Source organism: Panthera onca, chromosome D1 (genome assembly GCF_046562875.1).
Source record: "Panthera onca isolate mPanOnc1 chromosome D1, mPanOnc1 haplotype 2, whole genome shotgun sequence".
Lineage (NCBI taxonomy): Eukaryota > Metazoa > Chordata > Mammalia > Carnivora > Felidae > Panthera > Panthera onca.
The window spans coordinates 9,811,156-9,833,515 of NC_138348.1; the positions used below are offsets into that span (position 1 = coordinate 9,811,156).

A 22,360-nucleotide genomic window follows, 5' to 3' on the forward strand; every position below is an offset into this window, starting at 1 on the left:
CTGTAGTCCGGGACAGAGTGGGTGCTTAATAAATGGTAACCTCTGTAATTATTATTCTTAGAGGCCTGAGGTTCTTACTCACCCATTCTTTGAACAAGCATTTGCCAAGCACCTGCTGTAGGCCCGGCTCCCTCCTTGGTTCTGGGAAGACAGTAGCGAACAGAGAGCAAGCCCTACCCTCAAGGAGCTGACATTCTAGAGGGGAAGACCGCGCATGAGCGTCTCGTCCACGCTCAGAGGCGGGCTGCCTTCTCGAGCACACAGGCTTTACCCTGAGAGCTCCTTGGCTGGTGGCATGGCCAGGAACACAGGCCCCATCCACAGGACCCCACCGGATCATCTTTAGTTCTGAGCTCTAGTCAGCTGACGTGCCCGCCACAGGCCTGGGCAGAGAGGCAGCAACAAACCTGAGCTTACACCTCACTCCCAAGACACCTCGGGGATCGGACCCGGGAAGCCTGGCTCACCCTGCCGCCCGGGCCTCCTGATGTCATCTGTCTGCCCTTGTCTGTGTCTCAGCCCCGGGACCCAGGATGTCTCCTCTGTCCAAGGGTAGGTTGTGGAACTCGGCCCTGTCAAAGGCTGACGAGGGCTGCAATATTTTCTTTCCCCAAATGTTAATATGCTGACGCTAAGGGGACTTGAAACCATGTATGTCATCGGAGGAAGGGTTAGAAGGGCCAGAACGGCTTTGCCTGGAGAAGACCGGAAGGGGACATGAGAGCTGTCGGCAAGGATTTGGAGGCCTGTCATGTGACAGAGGGAGCCGGCTGGTTCCCAGCAGCTCCGGAGGGCAAGCTGGGGAGCGAGGGGGGCCCGGTGGGGGGAGTTCTGGGGAGACAGATTCTGCTCAGCACGAGACACAGCAACCCTCCCTAATGATGCCTGTTGGTGGAGGGCCTGCCTCCTTCCTGTCACCCACAGGGCTGCCCAGAGGGTTTGCGCATTGCGGGGGGCCAGACTCCACAGAGGCCCCTTCCAGCCCCCAACAGAGTGGCTCCATGCTGTGGGAATGGGTTCGCTCCGGCTGGCAGGCAAGAACCCACGCCAGCACCCCTTGATGGCAATGTCACTTGCTGGCTGAGGACACCATGTCACTTTCGGTCACAGCATCAATGCAATTTGCAGTGACATGCATTTGTTCCACCCTGACTCCGAGGGCTCTCTGGGGGAAGCTGGGGGCCTGGGCGGGGGAGGGGTCAGACTCGTTGCCTGTAAGATGACAGCATCCACCCTGTGCTGTCGAGGATCCTAGGCTCCCCGATCTAGGGGGGTCGGCTTTTCCTTAGCAACCCATCTCTTTCTTCAAATGGAACTTTCTACAAAAACCCAAGATGTGAACCAGGGAGATGGTGCTGCCTTGTTGAAGAGAGCTTGAGAGACCATGGCCTCATCGGCTCAGCATCCGCCTCCGTAGCCCCAGAGAACCCTAAGGAACCCTGAGAAATTCCTGAGAACCCTAAGAGTTCCAAGGGGCACCCAAAGCAAAGAGAGTAGCCTTTGAACTGGGCTGCCTGGGTTTGAATCCTGGGTCCCCGACCTGCTATCAGAATGACCTCGGACAAGGTTCTTGACCCTCTTGTGTCTCAGTTTCCCCATCTGCAAAATGGGGACAACCGTAATGTTTACTAAAGTTGTTTGAAGGGCTGAGCTGTTACCCCGCGGGGAGCACCTAGGACACCTGGCTCGTCATCAGAGGAAGGGGCAGCTCTTTCACAGATGAAGGCATTGACATCCGAGAGGTTGATCACCTTGCTCATGGCCACATCTGGTTAGTGGCCAGAATGGCCTCAGGCTCGTTTTCCTAGACTCCAAGCCCAGTGCTCATTCTGCATGCCCCCAGAATGCTAATTGTTTAAGATGGGCCCTCCTTGGGTCTCTGGGGACTGTTCCAAGTGTGTGCCCCCTGGCTTGTGGGATTGATAGGCTTTGTCCTCAGGGGCCCTCTTCCTACAGCAGGGGTTGAGAAACAGTTTTGAGACAGCCCTTTTTTGGCAGAGAGAGGAGGTAGGCGCCTTTGAGAATCGCCCCATGGCCAAGATGTATGGAAGGGGTGCGGGGTGCATGAAGAGCGTGTTAGAGCAGAGGAACCCAGCTGGAACGGGCCTCCTACCACAGCACCACAGCTGCCAGAGCAAGAGCTTGCTAACACCCCCTCTGATCCTGCTCAAAAACCTTCCATGGCTCCCATGGCCTGCGAAACACAGCAGGCCCCTCAGCCTGACAGACAAGCCCCTTCCCCATCAGGCCCCACTGACCTAGTCCAGTTCCTCATACAACGTGCTCGACTCCTCTTTATCCCTTCTCCCCTTGGCTCTTGCTGCCTCCTATGCCTGGAATATCCTACCTCACCTCACAGCCATCCGCCAGACCACACCAAATACCCCTTCTCGCGGAAGCCTCCCCGGACAGCTCCCTAGTCCAGCGGTCACTTCCTCATTTGTGCTCCCAGAGCCCTCTGTTTACACCGGAGAGAAAACAAACACCATCAACCTTAATAATAATACCTATCTGTTGAGTGCTAACAATAACCCCACGGGTGGGCACCATTTTATCTTTACTTGAAGACACTGAGTGCTTAAGACCCTTGTCCAAGGCCGCTCGGCTATTAAGAGGCAGAAGCTTCACTCACACTTGGGTCTTTTCTTGGGTACTTTGGAGTCTGGAGCCCCAGGCTGTCTGTTCTGCCACTCACTGGTTCTGGGGCACCTGACATGCTAAGAAATAATTAGCTGAATTCTTTTTTTTTTTTTTTTTAAGTTTATTTATTTTGAGAGGGGTGGGGAAGGGCAGAGAGAGAGAGAGGGGGGGGGAGAAACCCAAGCAGGCTCTGCACTGTCAGCACAGAGCCCGATTCAGGGCTGGAACTCATGATCTGTGAGATCATGACCTGAGCCAAAACCAAGAGTCTGATGCTCAACTGATTGAGCCACCCAGGCGCCCCGCCCCTCATGATAGATTCTTAATGGATAGTGGCTGAAGAAAGCTCAGTCCAAGAATGGAATTTATTTTATTTAAAAGCGAGTTCAGGGGCACCTGGGTGGCTCAGTCAGTTGAGCGTCCGACTCCGGCTCAGGTCATGATCTCGCAGTTCGTGAGTTCGAGCCCCGCGTCAGGCTCTGTGCTGACAGCTCGGAGCCTGGGGCCTGCTTTGGGTCTCCCTCTCTCTGCCCCTTCCCTGCTCATGCTCTGTCTCTCTCTGTCTCTCAAAGATGAATAAACGTTAAAAAAATTTTTTTTTCAATAAAAATAAGAGCAAGTTCAGCAGAGGAAGGTATAAGGTCACCTGCTTTCCCAGACCCTTCCAGCAGGGCAGGGGAAGTTCCTATGGAGCTGGGGAAAGTGCAGGCCCCTTTCCTGGGACTTCGGTGGCAAGACCTATGGTTACTATGGCTACCACTGTCCCCACTTGTCTTGCCCCCCTTCCCTCAGAAGCCTGGAGGTTAAAGACGGAGGCCTGCCATTTGGCCTGAGAACTTTGGCAGATGTGACCCCTCCAGTCTGGCAGAGCTGTGTTCCTCCACCCCGGGCTGGGAAGGGCAGGACCAGTTCCTTGGTGCCTGCTGGTTGTCCAGGTCAGAGCTCCTGGGTACTGTGTGCCCTGAGGTTGACAGTGAACTGGGTGCAGGGACTTCCTGGGGGCCGAGCCTGTGGACCCCCGGACAGGAGGAAGCTTAGTTGGCCTGGCAGGTGGACAGGTGGGGACCAGATCAAGGTGGCCTTTTCCCACAGCTGGGAGGCTCAGGAAGTTGAGAAGGGAGAGGCAGGACCCAAGCAGGATTCTAGGGAGACCAAGTGCTAAACTGGCTGCCTACAGCACTAGAGTGGTGGCAGGAGGGAGCCCCGAGGGCCCTGAGAGCCGGGGGAACCGCTGGGCCCTTCTCCACGAGGCCCCACAGCCAAGCAAGAGAGACTGGGAGCCCAGAAGTTAAAACTGCAGGAAGCAGGACCAGACAGATACCGTCAACTCTTAATTACCACCATCGCTGGCACCAAAAAGCCCACGCAGGCTCCTCTGTAAATAAACAGTGTCTACTTGTCTTTAGGACGCATCCTAGTGCACACATATTTACAGTGCACGTGTGATCTATGCTGCTCTCTTTCGACTCACTCCCCCACATGAGAATTTCTGGTGAAATTTTGCTTTCCTTGCATTTGGTTTGGGCTCGTGTTTGCAACCACCTGGGAGAAGGCAGGGAGGAGGTTTAATCCACATTTCCACAGGAGAAAACTCAGTGGTTATGCGACTCGTCCAAAGCCACAGCTAGCGAGTGGTGGGATTTGCACAGAAACCTGGGATCTTCCTCCCAGGGCAGGTGTATCACCGTTGCCACTCCTGAAGTATGAGACCCCTGAGCTCTTGGAATGGAAGCTGCCGGGTGGCCCCTGTGAGCATTTAAGACAGGAGCCTGTCTTAGGTGGGACTGGAGCCTACAGGGTAGGACCTGAGGCTGAGGCTGAGGCTTGGTCAGGGTGTACAGAGGCCACTTGGGTGGGCTTCCAGCCCAAGGAAAGCTGAGCTAAAGGGAGTGAGGGCTGGTCTGAGAATTCCAGAAATTCCCTCTTTGACTACACATGTCGCTGTTGAGTTTGGGCCAGATACTTCTGAGGGTCTGTTAGTGCCCGTGGGGCAGGTGGCCTGAGAGAGACTGTAGGAACTAGTCATCGTCCTTTGGGCAAAGTCGGCTGGCATTGTGGCTCAGTGTTGGAGGGGATGGAAGAGTGCTGGGCAGGAAGGTTGTGCAGAGGCAGTGGCTTTTTTAGGGGGGTTGGAAGTGTCCACTGAGGCCTGGCTGGGCTGGGGGTCACACTTGGCCTCTTCCTTTGACATGTCAAGTTTGGGGGATGGTGTGGATCCTCTGGACTCAGCAGAGCCCATGCAGGGAGGGCCTGGGAGGAACGTCAACCTGCACAATTCCCCCATTTTACAGATGAGGAAACTGAGGCACAGAGAAAAGAAGGAACTTCCTAAGGTCAGCCAGCAAGGTCTCGCTGGGAATAGAACTTGAGACTCAGAACTCCCAGTGGGGGGACAAATGGAAGGACCGGGTGATTGTTCTGGGGGGCTCTGAGCCAAGGGAGGGTGGCTGGCCCTGGCCAATGAGGGTCTGACCTGTGTGTGTCCTCCCCAGGGGCGCCCACCCGCGATGTCCTGCTGGTCTCTGCCATCATCACCGTCAGCCTTAGCGTCACTGTCGTCCTCTGCGGCCTCTGCCACTGGTGTCAGCGCAAACTGGTGAGGCTCTTGAGGGCCCGGGGGTTGGGGCCTGGCCCTGCACCCCACCCCCCACAACTACTGGCTCGTGAACCCGCCCAAGGGCGCGCGCAGATGATCCACTTGCCCACGTCGTCAGGCACGTTTCCGCAGAATTTCACACGCATGCACGCACTGCGTTTGCCTGGATGTTGGCCCCATCTGTCTGGGTGTACACCCAGAACCACACACCTAGGGACACGTTTGTGGACAGACGTGGGTCTCAGGCGTTCCACACGCTCGCAACTACACGCACACACGGCCCACCTGCGGCATAAAGAACCTTATGCTTCCGCGCAGACGGAGAATCTAGGCGCCCTCCAACCCCAGCGCCTCCCGCCCCACTCCCTGCCGCCCACTGCCCCACCTCCCCAGGGCTGGGCGTGGCCGAGCCCTGTCTCCTGGCCAATGAGGAGGCGCTTCCCGCCCCGCCCCACCCCCAGCTCCCGCACATCCATCCTGGTTCTTGGGGTTTGTACAAGCACAAACGGCTTCTTTTCATTTTTAACGAGGGCTGGGGAATTAACGAGCAGGATTAGGCCATCAATAAGTAACGAGACCATCAGGAGGGACATTCATCACCCGAAGGCCCCGGGAGGGGGAGCCGGGCTGAGCCGTCTACCCGCCTGCAGCCACCAGTTCCCCAGAAGTGGCTGCAAGGCTAGACGCCCCCCTCACCACCACCCCGCTTCCCCTCCTCCTCCCCTACCCCAGTCCTGCTGTCCCAACCCAGAAGTGCAGTGGGGACTTTGGGGGGGTGGGGGTGGGGTGCGGTGGGGCACTCCTAAAGGTGGACCCGGAGGTGTCCCAGGTGTGGGGACTTTCCTGGGTAGGTGAGGAAGGGTCCCTGGCAGGTACCTCCATTTCCTAGATTGTGCACAGTGGGAGTGGGGGCCAGGTGTCACTGCCTGGTCACAGAGGGGCCTTAAGGACGAGGCGAGGAGGGCTGTGGCCGTGGGCACTGTGTAGGTAGGGGCTTCAAGCCCCAATCCTATGGAAGGAAAGGGAGCAGATACCTCTGGGAAGGACCCGAGAGGCCCATAACCCAGCAGGTCTCCTTCAGGAAAGGCACAATCAGGAACTGGGAACACGGCTCTCCATCCTGGGATATTCAGCTTCAGGTGGCTCCTTCCTCTGGGGAGGAGCCATGGAGAAGGCCCCCTTGTGCCCCAAGTATGAGCATATGCGTAACCTGGGCCCACTCTGGGTGTGGGAGCGCAGGTATGTGGAGACAGGCTGGCTGCCTGCATCGTCCCTGGATCTCCTGTATCTGCATCTGGGGAGGTGGAGGAGGGGGCTTGGCCACGTGCCTACGTATGCGAGTGTCCTCAGAGGCCGTGGGAGTGGCTGAGCACGCATACACTGCAGCCCCGTGCGTCTTGTTGCGGGGCCTGTCGGCCTGTCGGGCTGTCCATCTGTCTGTATGTGTTTGAAGACAGAGGAAAGTGTATGAGCAGGCCCTGCGGGTGACCTTGAGTGGGGGGCTTGGTGCTGAGTGCCTCGACTTTGAGGGTATTGGTGCAGTGTGTGTGTGTGTATGCGTGTGTTCACCTCTGCATGATGGGATGTGCTTCTCATCAGATCCCCACCGGAGTGAGCTGAAGCTTGCTTCGTCCCCACTGTCCCGGCCTCTTGTGGTAAGTGCTGCAGTGTGTGTGTGTGTGTGTGTGTGTGTGTGTGTGTGTGTGCGCGCGCGCTGGGGTAAGAGCCTCACCCCCACCCCACTCACCTGGGGACCAGCATCCGAAGATGACAGCTTTTTGTAGCAGATGGGGGGCTGTTAGTGCGGGAAGCCCCTCAGGCATCTTACAGCCCCAGCCCCTCCTCCCAGCCTCCAGCCAGGAACTTCTCCAGGGGTCCAAGCCACAGTCTGTCTGTCCCTTTTGACTTTCTCCCCTGAGCTGCCCAGCCCCCAACCCTGCCACAACCCCTCCCACGGCCCCCCCCACATCAGAGGGACCTGGGGGCTTTCTGCCTGGACTGTCTCTGTGCTTTATGGAAGGGGCTTTAAAACGCTCCCTGCACAGTTACTGGGCTCTCCTTGCCCGCCTGTCCCCCCAGCAGCAGTGATGTGATACCCTGACAGCCCAGATCCCATTTCCAAACATTAATAACTTCCTTAATCTCCAGCTGGCTTTTTCCAGATCAGCCTGGCCAACCCCCTCCCTGAGAAGCAGGCTGATGGTATTGGGTTCCTCTGGAGCCACCCAGTGTCTCCTGGACGCTGCCTGGGTTTCCTATCGTTGCCCCATTAACATCCCCCTGCCCCCCAAGTCAAGTCCTGCCCACGTTCCTGTCCCCCATAGTCCCACGGCTGCTGCTGCAGAGTGATCATTGCAGCCAGAGGGGAAATTTCTCTGAGCTGTGGGAGAAAGAGGGGCAGGCCCTGGATGAACTGGGGACAGCCCACCCCAGCCAGGCCTGGCCTGGGGGAGGGGCAGCTGACCGGCCTTAGAAGCAGGTGCTGACTGAGGCAGGTTCTCCAGCTGAGGCCAGGGAGAGACAGGAGAGGGAGTGAGGGGTGGGGTTGGAGGGTCCTCCCTGGGCCACACTGCCTGAAGTGTGGGGGAATGCTGGGGATGGGGCTCTTCCCTGTGTCCTGCCCAGAGAAGGGCCCTTGGCCAGCATGGAACAACCCCAGGCCCTGATCTTCCCAGTCCAGACTGGGCATTGTTCGGGATTTGAACTTCTGGGTAATGATGGGACAGAGCAGAGCTGGAGCTGAGAGAGGGCAGCTTTTGTAGACTCAGAGGATCCAATACCTCTGGTTTTTTTAACTCTTAAAGTTTTGGCTCAGAGGCAACAGCTGGGGCTGAGTCCCCAGGGCAGGTGGGGCACTGCAGGGGTGGGGGGGGGGGCGCTCCCATGTGATCATTTTTTTTGAGAACTGCTGGGTACCAGCTTCGATACCGAGTACTAGAGACCAAACAGTCCCTGCCATTTTGGGCTGTGTTCCCCCGGGGTGGGAGCTAAAGTAAAGCCAGGAGAGAAGTAGTAATTTCTGCGATGAGAACCTGGAAGGATGAGGGACCCGGGGCTCATCTGGAGACAGCACACCTTTTCAGAAAGGAGGAAAAGGAGGTCAGAGAGGGCAAGGAGCTTCAACCGGGGTGACGTGGGGAAGGTGTGGCATTGCTGGGACCAGGACCCAGTCGCCCCTGAGACCTGGGGGCGCTGGAGATGGAATGAGGACCCACCCCCTTCCCCACACCATTCTGGGGGGTTCTACTACCTCTGCCCAGCTCCCCAAATGGGCGGCTCCCGTGCCCTGGCAGGGGCTGCGGCTGGCAGGAGTGTCGGAGGAGCACGGGGAGCACCGTGGTGCGGCTTTCATTTTGCTTTAGGGCGGGCGGAGTCATCGAGTGTTGTGGCTGTGGTGTCGGTGCACATGTGGGATGTTGGGGAAACGTGTGTGCACGTGTCAGTGTGTGTGTGTGTGTGTGTGTGTGTGTGTGTGTGTGTGCTGCCACCCCACTGCCCGCATCAGCCTTGGGCCCGCCCCAGGCCCATGGCCCATTGGTGCACGTGAGGACGCTTGGTGACAGTCAGGAATGTTAATGGTGCTGGACGCTGCATGAGCTAAATTTAGAAACCCAAACCGAGAAGGTGAATGGCACTCACCTTCCCGGCAGCAGGCCCAGTCCCCAGCTCAGCCATGGCCCTTCCTGGAGCCAGGGGACCCAGAGCGCCTGGACGGCAGGCCATGCCCTTCCCCCCCCCCCACCTCTGCTCAGGCAGGCGTGAGAACTCTGGGGTGCTGGTCGGCTGCCCCAGCCTCAGAGCTGGGGGGCAGCCTTTCTTCCCAAAGCTGCCTTCCTATAAAGGAGAGCGCTCCAGCCCCACTCTGCCTTACTGCCTGAGGCAGGAGGACCCCAGGGAGCCCCCAGACAGTGCTGGGCACTGTCCTGGGCACGACTGGGCACGAGGCCCTCTCCCCGCCCCCGCCGTTCACGTCACTGGCCACTGCCAACCTTGCCCTGCAGGATGCCACCCCCACCATCTGGGAGCGGTGACGTGGCCAGGCGCCTGAGAGCCGTCTGTCCGTGGCAGAGGGAGATGTGTTTCTGGGAGCCGGGCCAGAGCCCCAGGAGACAGGCAGACAGGAGGGGCCCCATCCCTGGGGGTCAGGGATGGGGTGCCAGTCAAGGAGCAGAGTCGGTCCTAGAGCCTTATGGGGCCAAGGAGTTACCAACCGGGGAGCAGGTACCGTGGTGACGCCTTCACACCTTGGCCTCAGATCTTGTTGCCAAGGCCAGGCCCAGCCCACTCCCCTCCCCAGGCCCGTTCTGGGGAGGCAGGGAGGGTGCAGTCCTGTCTCCCAGGAGTGACCCTGGTGCTGTCTCCACAGGGCAAACGCTACAAGAACTCCTTGGAGACCGTGGGCACGCCAGACTCAGGGCGTGGGCGCAGTGAGAAGAAGGCCATCAAGTAGGTGCCAGGCTTCGAGTTTGGGGTGGGAGCACCCAGGCAGCCCAAGTGGGAGGAGCCTCCCCCCTCCCCAGAGCTGGCCACATGCATTCAGTTTCCCCCTCACGCCTTGGGGCCATTCTCTTTCCCTGCCCCCCCCCCCCGCCGGCCCCCACACACTTCCAGCACCTCAGGGTGGCCCCAGGGCTCCACCCTTTCTGCCTGTGTCCCTCAGACCCTCGCAGCGTTCCAAGGACCCCAGCCCCATCTTCCGGCTGCTCTCACTCCCAGCACTGTCTGCCTCTTCCCTCAACCCTGGTTGCTGGTTCCTCCACATCACACACCATCCCCACCCCCCTCTTGCTCCCCTGCATATCCGAGCTCCTCCCGCAGCCCCTGGGCTGGGATCCCCTCTCCTGGGGTGCTCAGGCTCTCATTGAAGACCTCAGCAGTACCCTGAGGGTGACTTGGAAGGTGGGCAGACCTCAGTGCCGGGCCACTTGGGGAAGCGGAGCAGTGGGGACTCTTCCCTTCTCTGTCACTCCTGGTCCCCAAGGCCTGTCTTGCTGCCTCTGAAGCACCCAGACTTCCCGCTCTGAGATCCCTCTTCAAGTAGGCAGGCTTGCCTTCCCCGGACCGCCTTGGCCACGGTTGCTGGGATGCAAAAAGGGAAGCCCCCCGCCAACCTCCCCACCTGGCCAGAGGCTCGGAGCGGGAGGGTTCTCTCGAGAGCCTTCTCTGCTGAATGCAGGCCTTCACTGGGGGGGGGGGGGGGGGGGGCTGTCAGGCTGAGGGAGGGCTGGGTGCCCCTCCATTCTAGCCTGGCGAGGGCCGAGCCTGCCAGCAAGGGGCTTGGCCTGAAGGAGAGCCGCCCCACCCTGCCTCCCTTTAACTCAGAGCCCCCACCAGCCCTGCCCCACACCTTCTCTCCTGCCCCCTTCCCACTGCCTAGTCTGTCCCCCTTCCTGTCCATCCTTCTCCCTTCTTCTCTTCCCACTCCCTTCTCCCTCTCCCCTGCTCCTGAGGGCTCCCTCCCTGTTCCTCCTCTGTTTTCATCTCTAGCTCTGACCCTGTTTGGGGCCTTCACAGAAGCTTCCGGTGGGTGTGTGTCTGTGGCGGTTGGGGGGGCGGGGGAGGTGGGCAAGTGGCGGGGTGGGTCTGCCGAGGTTGAGGGTGGGAGGAGGCTCGGGAGGAGGCCTCGGGGAGCCTTTGAAGCTGGGTCTGGTTGCGCACTCTCCAGTCTTCAAAGCCAAGAGCTGGCAGGTCTCAAGGGCTGTGGCAGAGCCCAGGCCCCAGGCTTTCCGAAGGCAGAGAGGGACCACGTGGGGCCAGCCCAGCACCTCCGCCGCCTCCAGACCAGGCCCCTAACCCAGTTTGCAGCTGGGCCAGGGGGTCTGTCTCTGCCAGGTGACCGTAACCTGGGGTTGTATGTGTTCTGGATAGTCGTGGAAAGGGCCTGTGAGAGGAGACGGGATGCCCAGCAAGGAGGAGGGCAGGCAGCAGGCTCCGCAGGCTGGGACAGCATCCATGAGTGCTCTAAGACCAAGTGGGGGCAGCAGTGGGTCCCCCACTTCTCTGTAGCCCTGCAGCCCCTGCCCCCTCCCACCCTGCTGAGCTGTCACAGCCTCTGCCTCAGAACCACCACCGGTTCATGTCTATATGCCCTTAGGTTCCTACGCCTTTACCTCTTGCCAGGGCCCAAAGCCAGTACAGTGGCAGGAAGTAAGGCTCACCCACTGCACGATCTCCTCCTGGGCTTAGGACCTCTTCCGAAGGGATCTTTTGTCAAGGATCCCAGGAAGTTGCATTCTTCAGCAGTGCTTCCCAAACTGTGTTCCTCAAAGCACTCCGTCAATGATTAATAGTCACTCTATGAATCATTGAGGTTTCATGGGTTCCATGACCAACTAAGTTTGGGAAACACTGCACACTGTATCTCCCTCTTGGAGATACTGGTATTCATTGACACATTAAAGGCTCTGAGAAGTCCTGCAGTAGAGGAACCTGTGTTTCCCAAACTTTTAAAATTAAAGATCCTCTTTTCCAGTATCGCAACAGACAACATGAGGGACCCTGAAGCTCCTTGGAACAGAGGGTGGGAGACCAGCCTTGCAGTGATGACCCTGGTGGCTCTTTCTCTCCAGGACCTAGGATTGGATGGCCCTCGATTTTGGAGATCTGGAGGGGGCAGGGAGAGGGAGGCCTTCCAACTGTTCCATCTCTGTTATGCTGGAGGAGGGGGACCAAAGGATGTCTCTGGCAGGGAAAGGGTCTTCTGCTGAGGGATCTTCCCCAGGGAGGGGCCTCCCAGTGCTGAGGTCTGTCCTGCCTCTCCCACCCTAGCCTCCACTGCCCTACTCACAAACTGGCTCAGGACTTTGGCTTTGAACCCCGTGTAGGCGGTCCTTGTGAGACATTTCCAGGGTGCACTCTGGACAGACATGTGCTGTCCACACCCCCCTTGGGCGGGGACCACCATCGCCTCTGGGCCTGTGGTGGCAGCTCAGCTTCTCTCCTTTGTTCCCAAGTCTAAGGCTGAGAACCAAGGTCAAGGTCAAGGTGAAGCTCCAGCAGTTGGGGGGGGGGGAGAAGCAGGCCCCCCAAGAACAAGTTTGCTCCATCTCCAGGGGGTGTGCCTCCCCCGCAGTGCCCTCCCCCGCTCCCAGCAGGGCCCTCGCCTTGGACTTGAGCAATGGCACAGCCCCAACACAAGCCGGGCCCATGCCCCACAGCCCTCCCTGGGGCCCCTTCCCCTAGATGCACTTCTGAGGTCTCAGGCATGGCTCCCTTCTGGAATGTTCCTCTGGCCTGTTTCTTCTGCCTTTCCTGTCCCTGTGCTCCCAGGCCTGCTCCTCGGGGCCCCAGGAGCCTGACAGACAAGCTGATGGAGCCCCTTGTCCTTGGCTCCTGGGATCTCCAGGCTGTGCTTTCTGACGGCTGAGGTTTCTGCAGCCCGCCCCCAACGGAAGTCCCCACATTCTCTGTGCTTCCAGCATATCTGCTTCGTTGGTATGACTTGTCTCAGAGCAGGAGGGGGTGGGAAGACTGGGGCCGAGGGTCCCTTCCAGACTCCACCTTGGAAAGGGACAGGGGCACAGGGAGAGGCTGCCGTGGCTGGCAGGTCAGGTACGTGTCAAGGGCCCGAGGTCGAGCGTGCCCATCAGCCCCCACAGAGAAGGGCAGGCTCCCCGCCACCACGGGCCCCAAAACATTGGACCTGAAGGGCTCCTGGTGACTTTGGTCACACCCTCAGCAAGGTCAGGGGCCTGGAGGTGCTTCTCGTTTCTGGGGGAGGAGGGGGCGACCCAACCACCACGTCTGCAGTGAGTGCAAAGTGCAGCTCCACCGAGACCCCACCAATGTCACGGAAAGGCCATGTCCTAGGAGGGGAGAGAGCAGAGGAGGCTGGGGGACCTCAGGCCAATGGGAGGAGGAGAAAGACGGGGCCGGGCGCCCGGCCTGCCCCAGGAGTGGCTCAGTGGAGGTGGATGGAAGAGGGGAGAACCTCAGGTCTCCCCTGGGAGAGCTGACAGCCCAGCGGTTACAGCCAGCCTTCTGGGTTTGGCAGGCAGGGAGGCCGAGGCCAGGCGGGGGGGCAGGGAGGGGGGCCACCCAGCTAGTTGGCGGCAGAGTCTGATCTACCTTTCCGCTCTTTCCAGCCAGAAACCGGTACCCTCTCCTTCTCCCGCTGCCCTCGCCATCCCGCCCCAGGCCTGTCCCCCGCCCGCTCTCCTCCCCTCCTCTCTCAACATCTTTCTCTCTCCCACCAGCTTCCCGGGTGCGAGGCTCCAGTGGTGCCTGCCTGCAGCTCGCCTCCTTTCCGCGCGGCTTCTCCCGGCCCTCGAGTGTGTGCGCGTGTGCGGGCGCGTGCGTGTGTGTGCCGGCCGCCTCTCTTCCTCCCGCAGGAGCAGACCCTGGCCCCCTCCGCTCTGTGTGCGCCCGGCCCCCGGGGCCCCGGTCCCCCCTCTGCCCCCGCAGGACTTGCAGCTCTTGTTTCTTCTTGTATCTCCCTGTTTTCTCCCCTCTCTCTCTGCCCCTCCAGCGATCTAGACAGAGACTTTTGGAATAACAATGAGAGCACAGTGCAGCAGAAATGGAGCTCCTATCCTCCCAAGGAGTTTATTCTAAACATTTCACCCTACGCCCCTTATGGCGACCCACGACTGTCCCTCAAGTGAGTGACTTTACCTGGTTTGATCATATGTACCGAGTATCCGCGCACGCCCTCCTCCCCCTCCCGGCCCTCACCGCCCCTCCTGCTCCTCTCCCCGGACTTCCCCACCCACGCACCCATGGGCAGGCTGACCATGGAGACGAGCAACCCCTCCTGCCTCCCCTCGCCCGCCTGCCCCTCTCCCGTCCCCTCCCCCAGGGCCAGCCACGCAGGAGAGCCCCCCCCGCAGCCCCCCCCCGGGGCCCCCCACCCCACCCCTCTGTGCAGTCAGGATGGGGTTGCCCGTTCGGTCCCTCCCTCTCGGTGTGGCTCGCTTTCTCCTCCCCGCTGTGTGCTGCTGCCCTGGCTGCTCGGTGGTCGGTGGTCGGTGGTCGGTGGTCGGTGGTCGTGGTCGTGGTGGCGGTGGCGGTGATGGCGGTGACGGTGGTGGTGGTGATGAACTCTGACTAACACGGCTTTCTCTTTCTCCCTGCCTTGGGGCCTCCTGGCCTGGACAGCCCGCTCTTCCTCCGTCGTTAACCCTTCGTTGTCCTGTGGGATAGACTTGGAGGTGGCTGCCCTCCCCCCACCCCCGCCGCCCCTGCCCCAGGCGGTGGGGAGGGGCCCCCCCTCCGTTGTCGTGGTGCGTTGTTCTCCGACCCCCCGCCCGCCCGGTCCCCTCTCTCCTCTCTGCAGGCTCTGCTGTTAACCCATTTGCAGTGCTGATGTCTCTCTCTCTCTCTCTGTCTGTCTCTTGTCCGTCTGTCTCTCTCTCCTCCTCTCTCGCTGTCTCTCTCTTCCTTTTATCTGTCGTTGTTTTTCTTCCTCTTCCACCCCACCCCCCCCCACCCCCACGTGTGGCCTGCCCTCTCTCCCCCACCGCCACCCCCGGTGCCCCTCTGGCCCGGCTGCCTCCTGCGTGCCTCCAGTGGCACCCTCCTGTCGGGCGCCAAAGTGGCCGCTGCGGCGGGGCTGGCGGTGGAGCGGGAAGGCCGGCTGGGGGAGAAGCCGGCACCGGCGCCGCCACCCGGAGAGGACGCCTTGAGAAGCGGCGGGGCCGCCCCCAGCGAGCCGGGCAGCGGCGGCAAGGCGGGGAGAGGCCGCTGGCGGACGGTGCAGAGCCACCTGGCCGCAGGGAAGCTCAACTTGTCCAAGTGAGTGATGGCCCCATGGCCGCCGGAGCCGTGAGCTCGGGCCTGCCCCCGTCCAGGGTGGACAGCGGGACCCCCTGGCACGCCCGCTGCTGCCCCCAGAGGTGCCGTCCTCGGCCCCTGGCTCATTCCATCCCTTCATGAGACTCCCGTCATCCTTGCCATCGGGCGCAACTAACAGCCACACGGTGTCGCATCTCGGCCTCCGGCTGCTGCCGCCCTCATCGGTCTCTTTCCTTGCCAGTGACCAAGTCATTCCATTTCCTGCCCCCACGGCAGCTTCATTTCAATCCTGGGGTCATCCCATCCTCTTTGACCGGCCGCCCCATCTCAGCCGTCAGTTCATCCCTCTGCGGGCCACCGCGGTTGCTCAGCCATCGGACCATCCCATCCCCCGGGGAGCTGGCCCACTCTCAGCCTGTGTATGCCGCTCATCTGCCACCGCGCCTTCCCTCTTGCAGCCAGCAGATGGCTCTAGACCCAGCGGCTGAGCCATTCCATTTTTGACCGTCCGGCGCCTCCATCGGCTTGCCCCACTCTTGCTTGCACCATGACACCATCCGTCCTGCGAGGCCACCACGAGCAGCGGGGCTGTCGCTATCGGTTCATCCTCACCTCGGCCATCCCCACTGGCTGTCCCAGTCTTGGGCAGCGAGCCGTCCCACTGTCAGCGGTTGGGTTGTGTGTTCCTGGCGGTTGGGTTGCTGAGCCCCAGCGAGCTTCTCTTTTCTGACGAGGGCGGTCTGGACGTCGGACAGAGGGCCGTTTCCTTTTGAAGAGCTCTCTGAGCTTGCCGAGCGAGACAGTGCCTCTCGTGGGCCATGGACGTAGGGCTGCCCACCCCCCCCCCCCCCCCCCGTTCTCAGCAGAGGGTGGTCTCTCCTCCTCCACCATGGGGCAGCCTTATTCTCATCTGGGCTTGTAGAACCTTCCATTTCCCCAGAGCTGAGCCCTTTCAGGCTCTAAATCCTTTGAACTGTGACCCTTCTCATCCACTGGGACTCAGGTTCCCTTTTCGGCTGTTACAATTGCCTCCTTCCCAGCTAAAGGGAGCGGCCTCTCACTTAGAAGACCAGCAGCCCTGACCCTTCCGTAGCTGTGGGCTGTCCTGTTCCCTCCAATCAGGCTCCTCCTGGTTCTCTTCAGCAGGCCTGTGATTCCCGCCTTTGGGACCACTGACGGCCCCCGTGTTGAGACCATATTTGCTTGTCGGCCTGAGGGGACACAGGTGGATTTCTGCCCTGACGTGGAGCCTCGAGAAGGTCTCCGAGGGAGGCCCCACACCCCCCCCCCCCACTCAGAGATCCAGGCCCAGCGCCCCGCCCTCCCCAGCCTGCTCTGGACACAGACTCCAGGCCGGCTGAAGCCTTCGTGCCATCCGCTGGCTCCGGGCCTGGAGGCACCAAGTTTAGTTTCCTGTGACTGAGAGGTTGTAAATTGGACTAATTTTGGATGTGATAGGAAATCAAAATGAGGCCAGCAAGGAGGAGGAGGAGGCCGTCCGAGGATCGTCCTCCCCTGCCTCAGCCTGACCCCAGGGAGCTGCGGGCCTACCTGGCCGGCCAGGCCTGGGCCTGTCCCTGGTGGTGGCCCCCACTCCAGACCTGAGCCAGGCAAGACTGCTGCCCTCTCCAGGACCCCAGCCAAAGCTATGTTTTGCCTCTCTCTCTCTCTCTCTCTCTTTCTCTCTTTCTTTCCCTTTCTCTCTCGTTCTCTCTCTCAGCCCACAGGGGCAGCCTAACTATTGTGCTTTGGTTCCCAGGGTAGGCTCGGGATGAGCAAAGCTGAGGTCTGGCTGCAGTGGTGAAAGTGGTTCCAAGGCCCTGGGGCCCCTCCCTCAGGCAGCCCCCCCCCCCCCGCCTCCCCCAAGGGGACACAGCTGCCCTGTGGTCCTAGACCAGGAGTCGGCAAGCTTTCTCTGTAAAGGGCCAGATAGGAAATACTTAGGCTTTGCAAGTCACATAGTGCCTTTTAGGACTACTCAAGCCTGTCACAGCCATAGACAGGATGTGAATTAATGACAACGCGTTCCAGTAAAACTTTATTTACAAAGACAGGTGGTGGACCGGATGCGGCCCCCAGGCTATAGTTTGCCAACCCCTGCCCTAGACCGCTGGTTTGGGAAATGGAGGGAGAGTACAGAGAAGGAGGTTGGGACCTCTGAGCTCTGGCCCTGCTGGTCGGAGGTGCTGAAATCTCAGGCCTGGGGACCAAGGAGACAGGTTGCCCGGGGAGGCTGGTGGCGGTGTGTGTCTCTAACCCTTCTTACCCCCATCTCCTGCGATGTTTGCGGGTGCCACTGGCACGGGGAGCATTAGCTAATACGCATGTCCGTGGGCCAGACCTCGTCAGGTCCTCGTGGCAACCCTGGGGCAGAGGCAGCTCAAGGATTACTTTTCACCTGGGTTTTATGAAGAAACTGAGAGGTGGGCTCACTTTTCCAAAGTCCCATGGTCAGGAAGCAGCGGAGATGGGGCTTGAACCCGGGTCACTCTGACCTCATACTACCTCTAATCAGCCGGGTCCTGTTCCCTGTCTGTCCTCGCCCCCTTACTGGCACTTTTCAGGGATGCCGGTGGGCCCGTTAGGAGGGTGGCCTCTTGCAAATGCACGGTCACCCAGTTTTCCATCAGAACAGTGGCCGGAGAAGTGGTTCCCGGGGCTCCCGGCTCATCTGCTCCTTTCCTGGGTCCCCTCCTCTGCCTGGGAGGCATTCCCAAGATATCAGGAAAGGATGCTGAACCTAGAAACGAGGAGGTCTGGAAGGAGGGCAAAAAACTGCACCGATGGCCCTGGCCGTAACGCGGAGGTCTAGGAGTCCGGGGACAGTCCCCAGCCTCCATGGACCAAACATACAAATCACTGGCTCTCCCAGACTCGCCCCACTTTACTAGGCCAGCCCTGTGCCGGCCTGGATTTCCTCATGCCTCCAAAGGCCAGCCGTGCTTAGATCACAGAGGCAGACTTTCCTGGGGTCCCCCAGCGAGACCGCAGCAGCTCCCTCCTACACGGCAGGCACAGGGCCCTGGGGCCGCCTTCACCACGCGGCCTCCAGCCTCCACAGCTCCCGCGGCCACTCAGACAAGGAGGTGTTCGGGGCGCCAGCCGAGCCGAGGCCGGAGGGTGGGCTGGGCCGGGCGACCTGGGCACCTCAGGGCGGGCTCGGGGTTTGGTGGCCCCCCCCCCCCCCCGGGTGAGGCGGCGGCGGCAACGGCAGCGGCGACCACCGTGACGGAGGCCTGGCGAGGTCTGGCAGCGCGCGCGCGCCCCGCACCGGGGCCTCCTAGTCCTGACCCTCGGCTTCTCTCTCCTCCACTGTGATCCCTTCACCTGCTTCTCCTTTCTCTCCTCTCCTCCGCCCGCCCCAAGTTTCGAGGACTCCACCCTGTCCACGGCCACTACCCTTGAGTCTATCCCCAGCTCCACGGGAGAGCCGAAATGCCAGCGACCCCGCACCCTGATGCGGCAGCAGAGCCTACAGCAGCCGCTAAGCCAGCACCAGCGGGGCCGGCAGCCCAGCCAGCCCAGCACCAGCCAGAGCCTGGGCCAGCTGCAGGCCCACACGGGCTCGGCGCCGGGCCCCAACCCCCGGGCCTACGGCAGGGGCCAGGCCCGGCAGGGCGCCTCGGCCGGCTCCAAGTACCGGGCGGCCGGCGGCGGCCGCAGCCGCTCCAACCCGGGCAGCTGGGACCACGTGGTGGGGCAGATTCGAAACCGAGGCTTGGACATGAAATCCTTCCTGTAAGTGCCCCCCCTGAGCGGGCCGGCCCCCACCTCCCGACCCAGCCTCTTTCCCCTCGTCTCCTTGGGAGCGGCTGGTCCCTCGCGACTCTGGCCCTCCGCGGCCAGGGTTGCGGGAGCAGACTCGGCTGACCCCTCCCCAGCCTCTTGTGGCTGGAGGCTCCTGCCCGAACCACCCCCACCCCACCCCCGGCCCCCCACCGCCCCCCATCCCCGCGGAAGGATTCTTATCTGAGCCACCCCTCTGGAGGCCGCAGCTCCCCCCACGACTTCGTTCCCTTCCCGGGGCTTGGAGAAGGTCCCCCCACCCCCACTAAAAGTCAGTGGGGACACTAGACAATGCCACCAGGTCGGCCTCCTCTTCCCGCTAGTCCCAGGCTGCTCCTGGCCTCCCTGCCAGCCTCCTCCCCTCCCCCCAAACCTGGGCACCGGCCCTGCCTCCAACCCTCCAGATCACCTCCTCCCTGTAACCCGACTCCGCTCACCTTCCCGCCCCACACTTCCTCCCTCCCTCTCACTTCCTCTGTCCCTGCCATCAGCCCTGTCCTCTGCCTCTCTGACCTTCTACAGCCACCTGTCCTCCAGCTCCCAGAGCGACCCATCCCCTGAGGACAAACCTCAGATGTTCCCCCCAAAGCTTTGGAAACCGTACTTTCTCAATCAGAGCCTTTCAAGTGTACGGGTCTGGGAAGTAACCACACACCGTGGGTATCTTAGCCATCCCTCATTCCCGCCAACCACGCGCTGCCCCGAAACCCCCTCACAGGTAGGGCCCCCACCCAGGGCACCCTCTCTCTGCCATCACTCTGGGCATCTGGACTCTCAGAGCCCGGGGCAGACCTGGGCTTTTGTCCCTGGTATCAGCCGCCTCCTCCGGCCTAACATGACCTTCCTTCCAGGCTCTGGGGATTATTCCCATCACCCAGGCCTTCCTGGGAGCACTTTTCATGGAGCAAGAGACCAGCACTAAGCCTGGGAGAGGAGAAAGGGAGGAGGAAAGGGAAGGCCAAGGTCAAAGCCCAGCTCATTGGCAAGATGTGGGGATTCTGAAGACAAGCAGGGCAGGTCCCTCCAAGCATCCTGCCTCTCCAGCTGAGACTCCAGGCCTCCAGGGCAGACAGGAGTGCTGGCCGTGGCAGAGGCACCCCGACGGAAGAGGCCCTGCCTCGCCAGCTTCCCATATCCGTGCAAGTGGCCTGTGGCCCTGGCCCGGGAGCACGTGCTGCCTGTGACTCTACTCGGCAAATCCAGGCGGTGCCTCTGCTGGGGCTCTCCCCCGTCCAAGGACCCTTGGGGATCCAGCTGGTGCCTGCAGGCGACAAGATGCCCAGCAGAGCCTCCTGGCTTCCAGGTGGTGGTTTGTTTCCGGACGGATGCGGTGGCACTGGTGTGAATTAGGAGAGTGGAGGGAATTGGTTCCGCTGTGGCTTGAACAGAACCGGGAGCCCGCGGGCCCCGCACCCCTCGGCTCCTCCTGAGCTCAGACTGCTCTTTGCACAGCCATTACCCTGCCTCCTGTTCTAGCAGCCATCACACCGGGGCAGGGGCCGTCCCCAGGCCCTGGGAAGAAAGGACCCGGCTGCAGGAAAGCCTCTGTGTACCAAGTCTTCCCTGCCCTCTGAGCCCCCCGCCAACTGGGATTTGATGAGCTGGAGCTCAGACACCAGCATCCTTTGTCCACACTCCTCTGCCCGCCTCTGGCTTTATGGGCCCCTCTCCTGCCACCTCTGGAGCTCACCCAGCTCCCCACCTCCGCCTCTTGTCATTCCTCACAGCAGGGGTCGGCAAATTTTTTTCTGTAAAGGGCCAGATTATAAATATTTTAGGCTTTGTGGGACACGTGGTCTCGATCACATTTTTTAAAGCAACACTTTAAACACGCACAAGCCATTCTTAGCTTGTGGGCTGTAGGAAGACAGGCCACCAGCTGTCCTTTGCCCACCTCTGACCCCTGCCTTCCAGTTTCGCTGGTGTGCTTCTGAGGCCCTTTTCTTGCCCCAAATGCTGCCGTCCAGGTAGAGAGTCAGGGCGGGAGGGCTGGCCAGGCCTCCCAGGACCCCACCCCCTCTCGCGGGGAGGGTGGCCATTCCTCCTGCTTAATGGGTGTGAACTCCCCTCCCCAGTAACACCAGCTTCTCCCCAGACCGTCCTCTTGTCCCTCGTTCTCACCCTTGCAGCCTGTGTTGCTGGAGAGAATGACAAATTGGGAATTTATGCAGAGGAGCCGTTTTGTTTTTAAGAAGAGCGAAAAGGAGTATCTGAAAAATGCATTAACCGGGGAAAAACATGTTGTTTTCGCTGGGTTCTCCTTCCCCCAGCTCCACCAGCTCCCGAGCAGCCAAATGGAATTTTACCAACTCTGAAACAGTACCGGTGGGCAGAGAAGAAAAGGAGGATTTGTCCTGAGGGAAGTGGAGTTGTTCCCCGAAAGTTAGATGCCGGCACGAGGGTCAGCCTTGGAGTGACAGGCCCAGGACAAAGATGCCTGACGTGGAAGGACAGTGCAACCACGTAGCTCCCCTCCCTCCCTCAGCCCTCACGGCCATCTCCCACCCACCCCCCCACCCCGAAGGGCCACCCCTCTCCTACTCCAGTTCCCTTTCTGATCACCCTCTGGGAAATAACCACAGCTGGCCCTTCTTATCTAAACCTTGCCCTCTCCGACTGTGGTTGAAGGGGCAGACTTCCTGACCCAGGATCCCCCTCCCCCTTCCAGAACATTCCATCAGGCTTACCAGCTTCCCCTTGGCCCTTCCTGAGACATGCTTTCCTGCCTGCCCCATCCGAGATTCCCCTCTTTCTTTGTTTGGATGAGAGACCCAGCGCTGGATGAACTACAGAAAATGCCCGTGAACTCCGATGGCTTTGAGGGGCAACGGGTCATTTTTTTGGTCCTGGAAATTGCAGGGTGACCCCACAGTTACCCAGGGGTTCTCTGAGAGTGCCCCATACGAAACTTGTCACACCTTGACCGCTGGCCCCATGCTGCTGTCCACATAGCAGCTCCTTGTCTGCCTGGACTCAGCCTCCCTCAAAGCAGGATGGCCACAGCCTCTTCCAGACCTTCCTCCCGACACACACGAGTCTGCAGGACTTCTCCAGACCTTGCCAGGTTCCTGCACGTTCTCTCTCTCCACCTTTGTTTTTTGGTGACTTCTGGACTGCTTCTCCAGGGAAAGGCCCCAGAACTGGACCCAAAAGACTTGGTGGTTATTCCCCGCATCTCCAGGAAGGGGGGTACTCAAGAGAAGGCCCGTGATGGCCAGCGCACCATATGCCGAAGGGACCTCCATTCTCCTCTGATGGGCCGCGTGTCCAGGGACCCTTCCCAGTATCAAGGACATCTGGCTGACCATGACCCAGAGATGTCTTTACGAGGGGCTTCCCTAAGTACAGGGTGCACTACCCATTGGATTTCCAAGCTTTCTAAGAACCTCTCACCTGGGAGCCTAAACCTGCCTGCACAGTCTCAAAGCAAGATGGAAATGGAGCCCCTCCCTCTTCTCCCAGGGGCCCAGATGGTCAGAGCAAGTAGCCTCTGACCTTTGTTCCGCTGGTGATGAATTAACCTCGGCCGTCTGCGTGCCCCCAGGGCCTGCGCTCTCCTCCCCTGGCCTTCCAGCAGGCCTCTGCCCGGCCCCTTCCCCAATTCTC

At 60.6% G+C, this 22,360-nt stretch overlaps 1 protein-coding gene across 8 annotated transcripts in view; it reads left to right on the forward strand.

Moving 5' to 3' along the window:
* SYT7 (synaptotagmin 7) overlaps positions 1–22,360 on the forward strand; it is a 62,313-nt gene that overhangs the window by 20,511 nt on the left and 19,442 nt on the right. Inside the window, exons 2-6 of one of the 8 annotated variants that reach the window (XM_078433555.2) lie at positions 5,133–5,236; positions 9,603–9,682; positions 13,704–13,835; positions 14,744–14,968; positions 18,335–18,706. In XM_078433555.2, coding sequence (XP_078289681.1) covers positions 5,133–5,236; positions 9,603–9,682; positions 13,704–13,835; positions 14,744–14,968; positions 18,335–18,706 — 913 coding nt within the window. The remainder of the gene's footprint in view (positions 1–5,132; positions 5,237–9,602; positions 9,683–13,703; positions 13,836–14,743; positions 14,969–18,334; positions 18,707–22,360) is intronic. The other 7 variants (XM_078433559.2, XM_078433557.2, XM_078433556.2 and 4 more) reach the window with 7 other exon arrangements.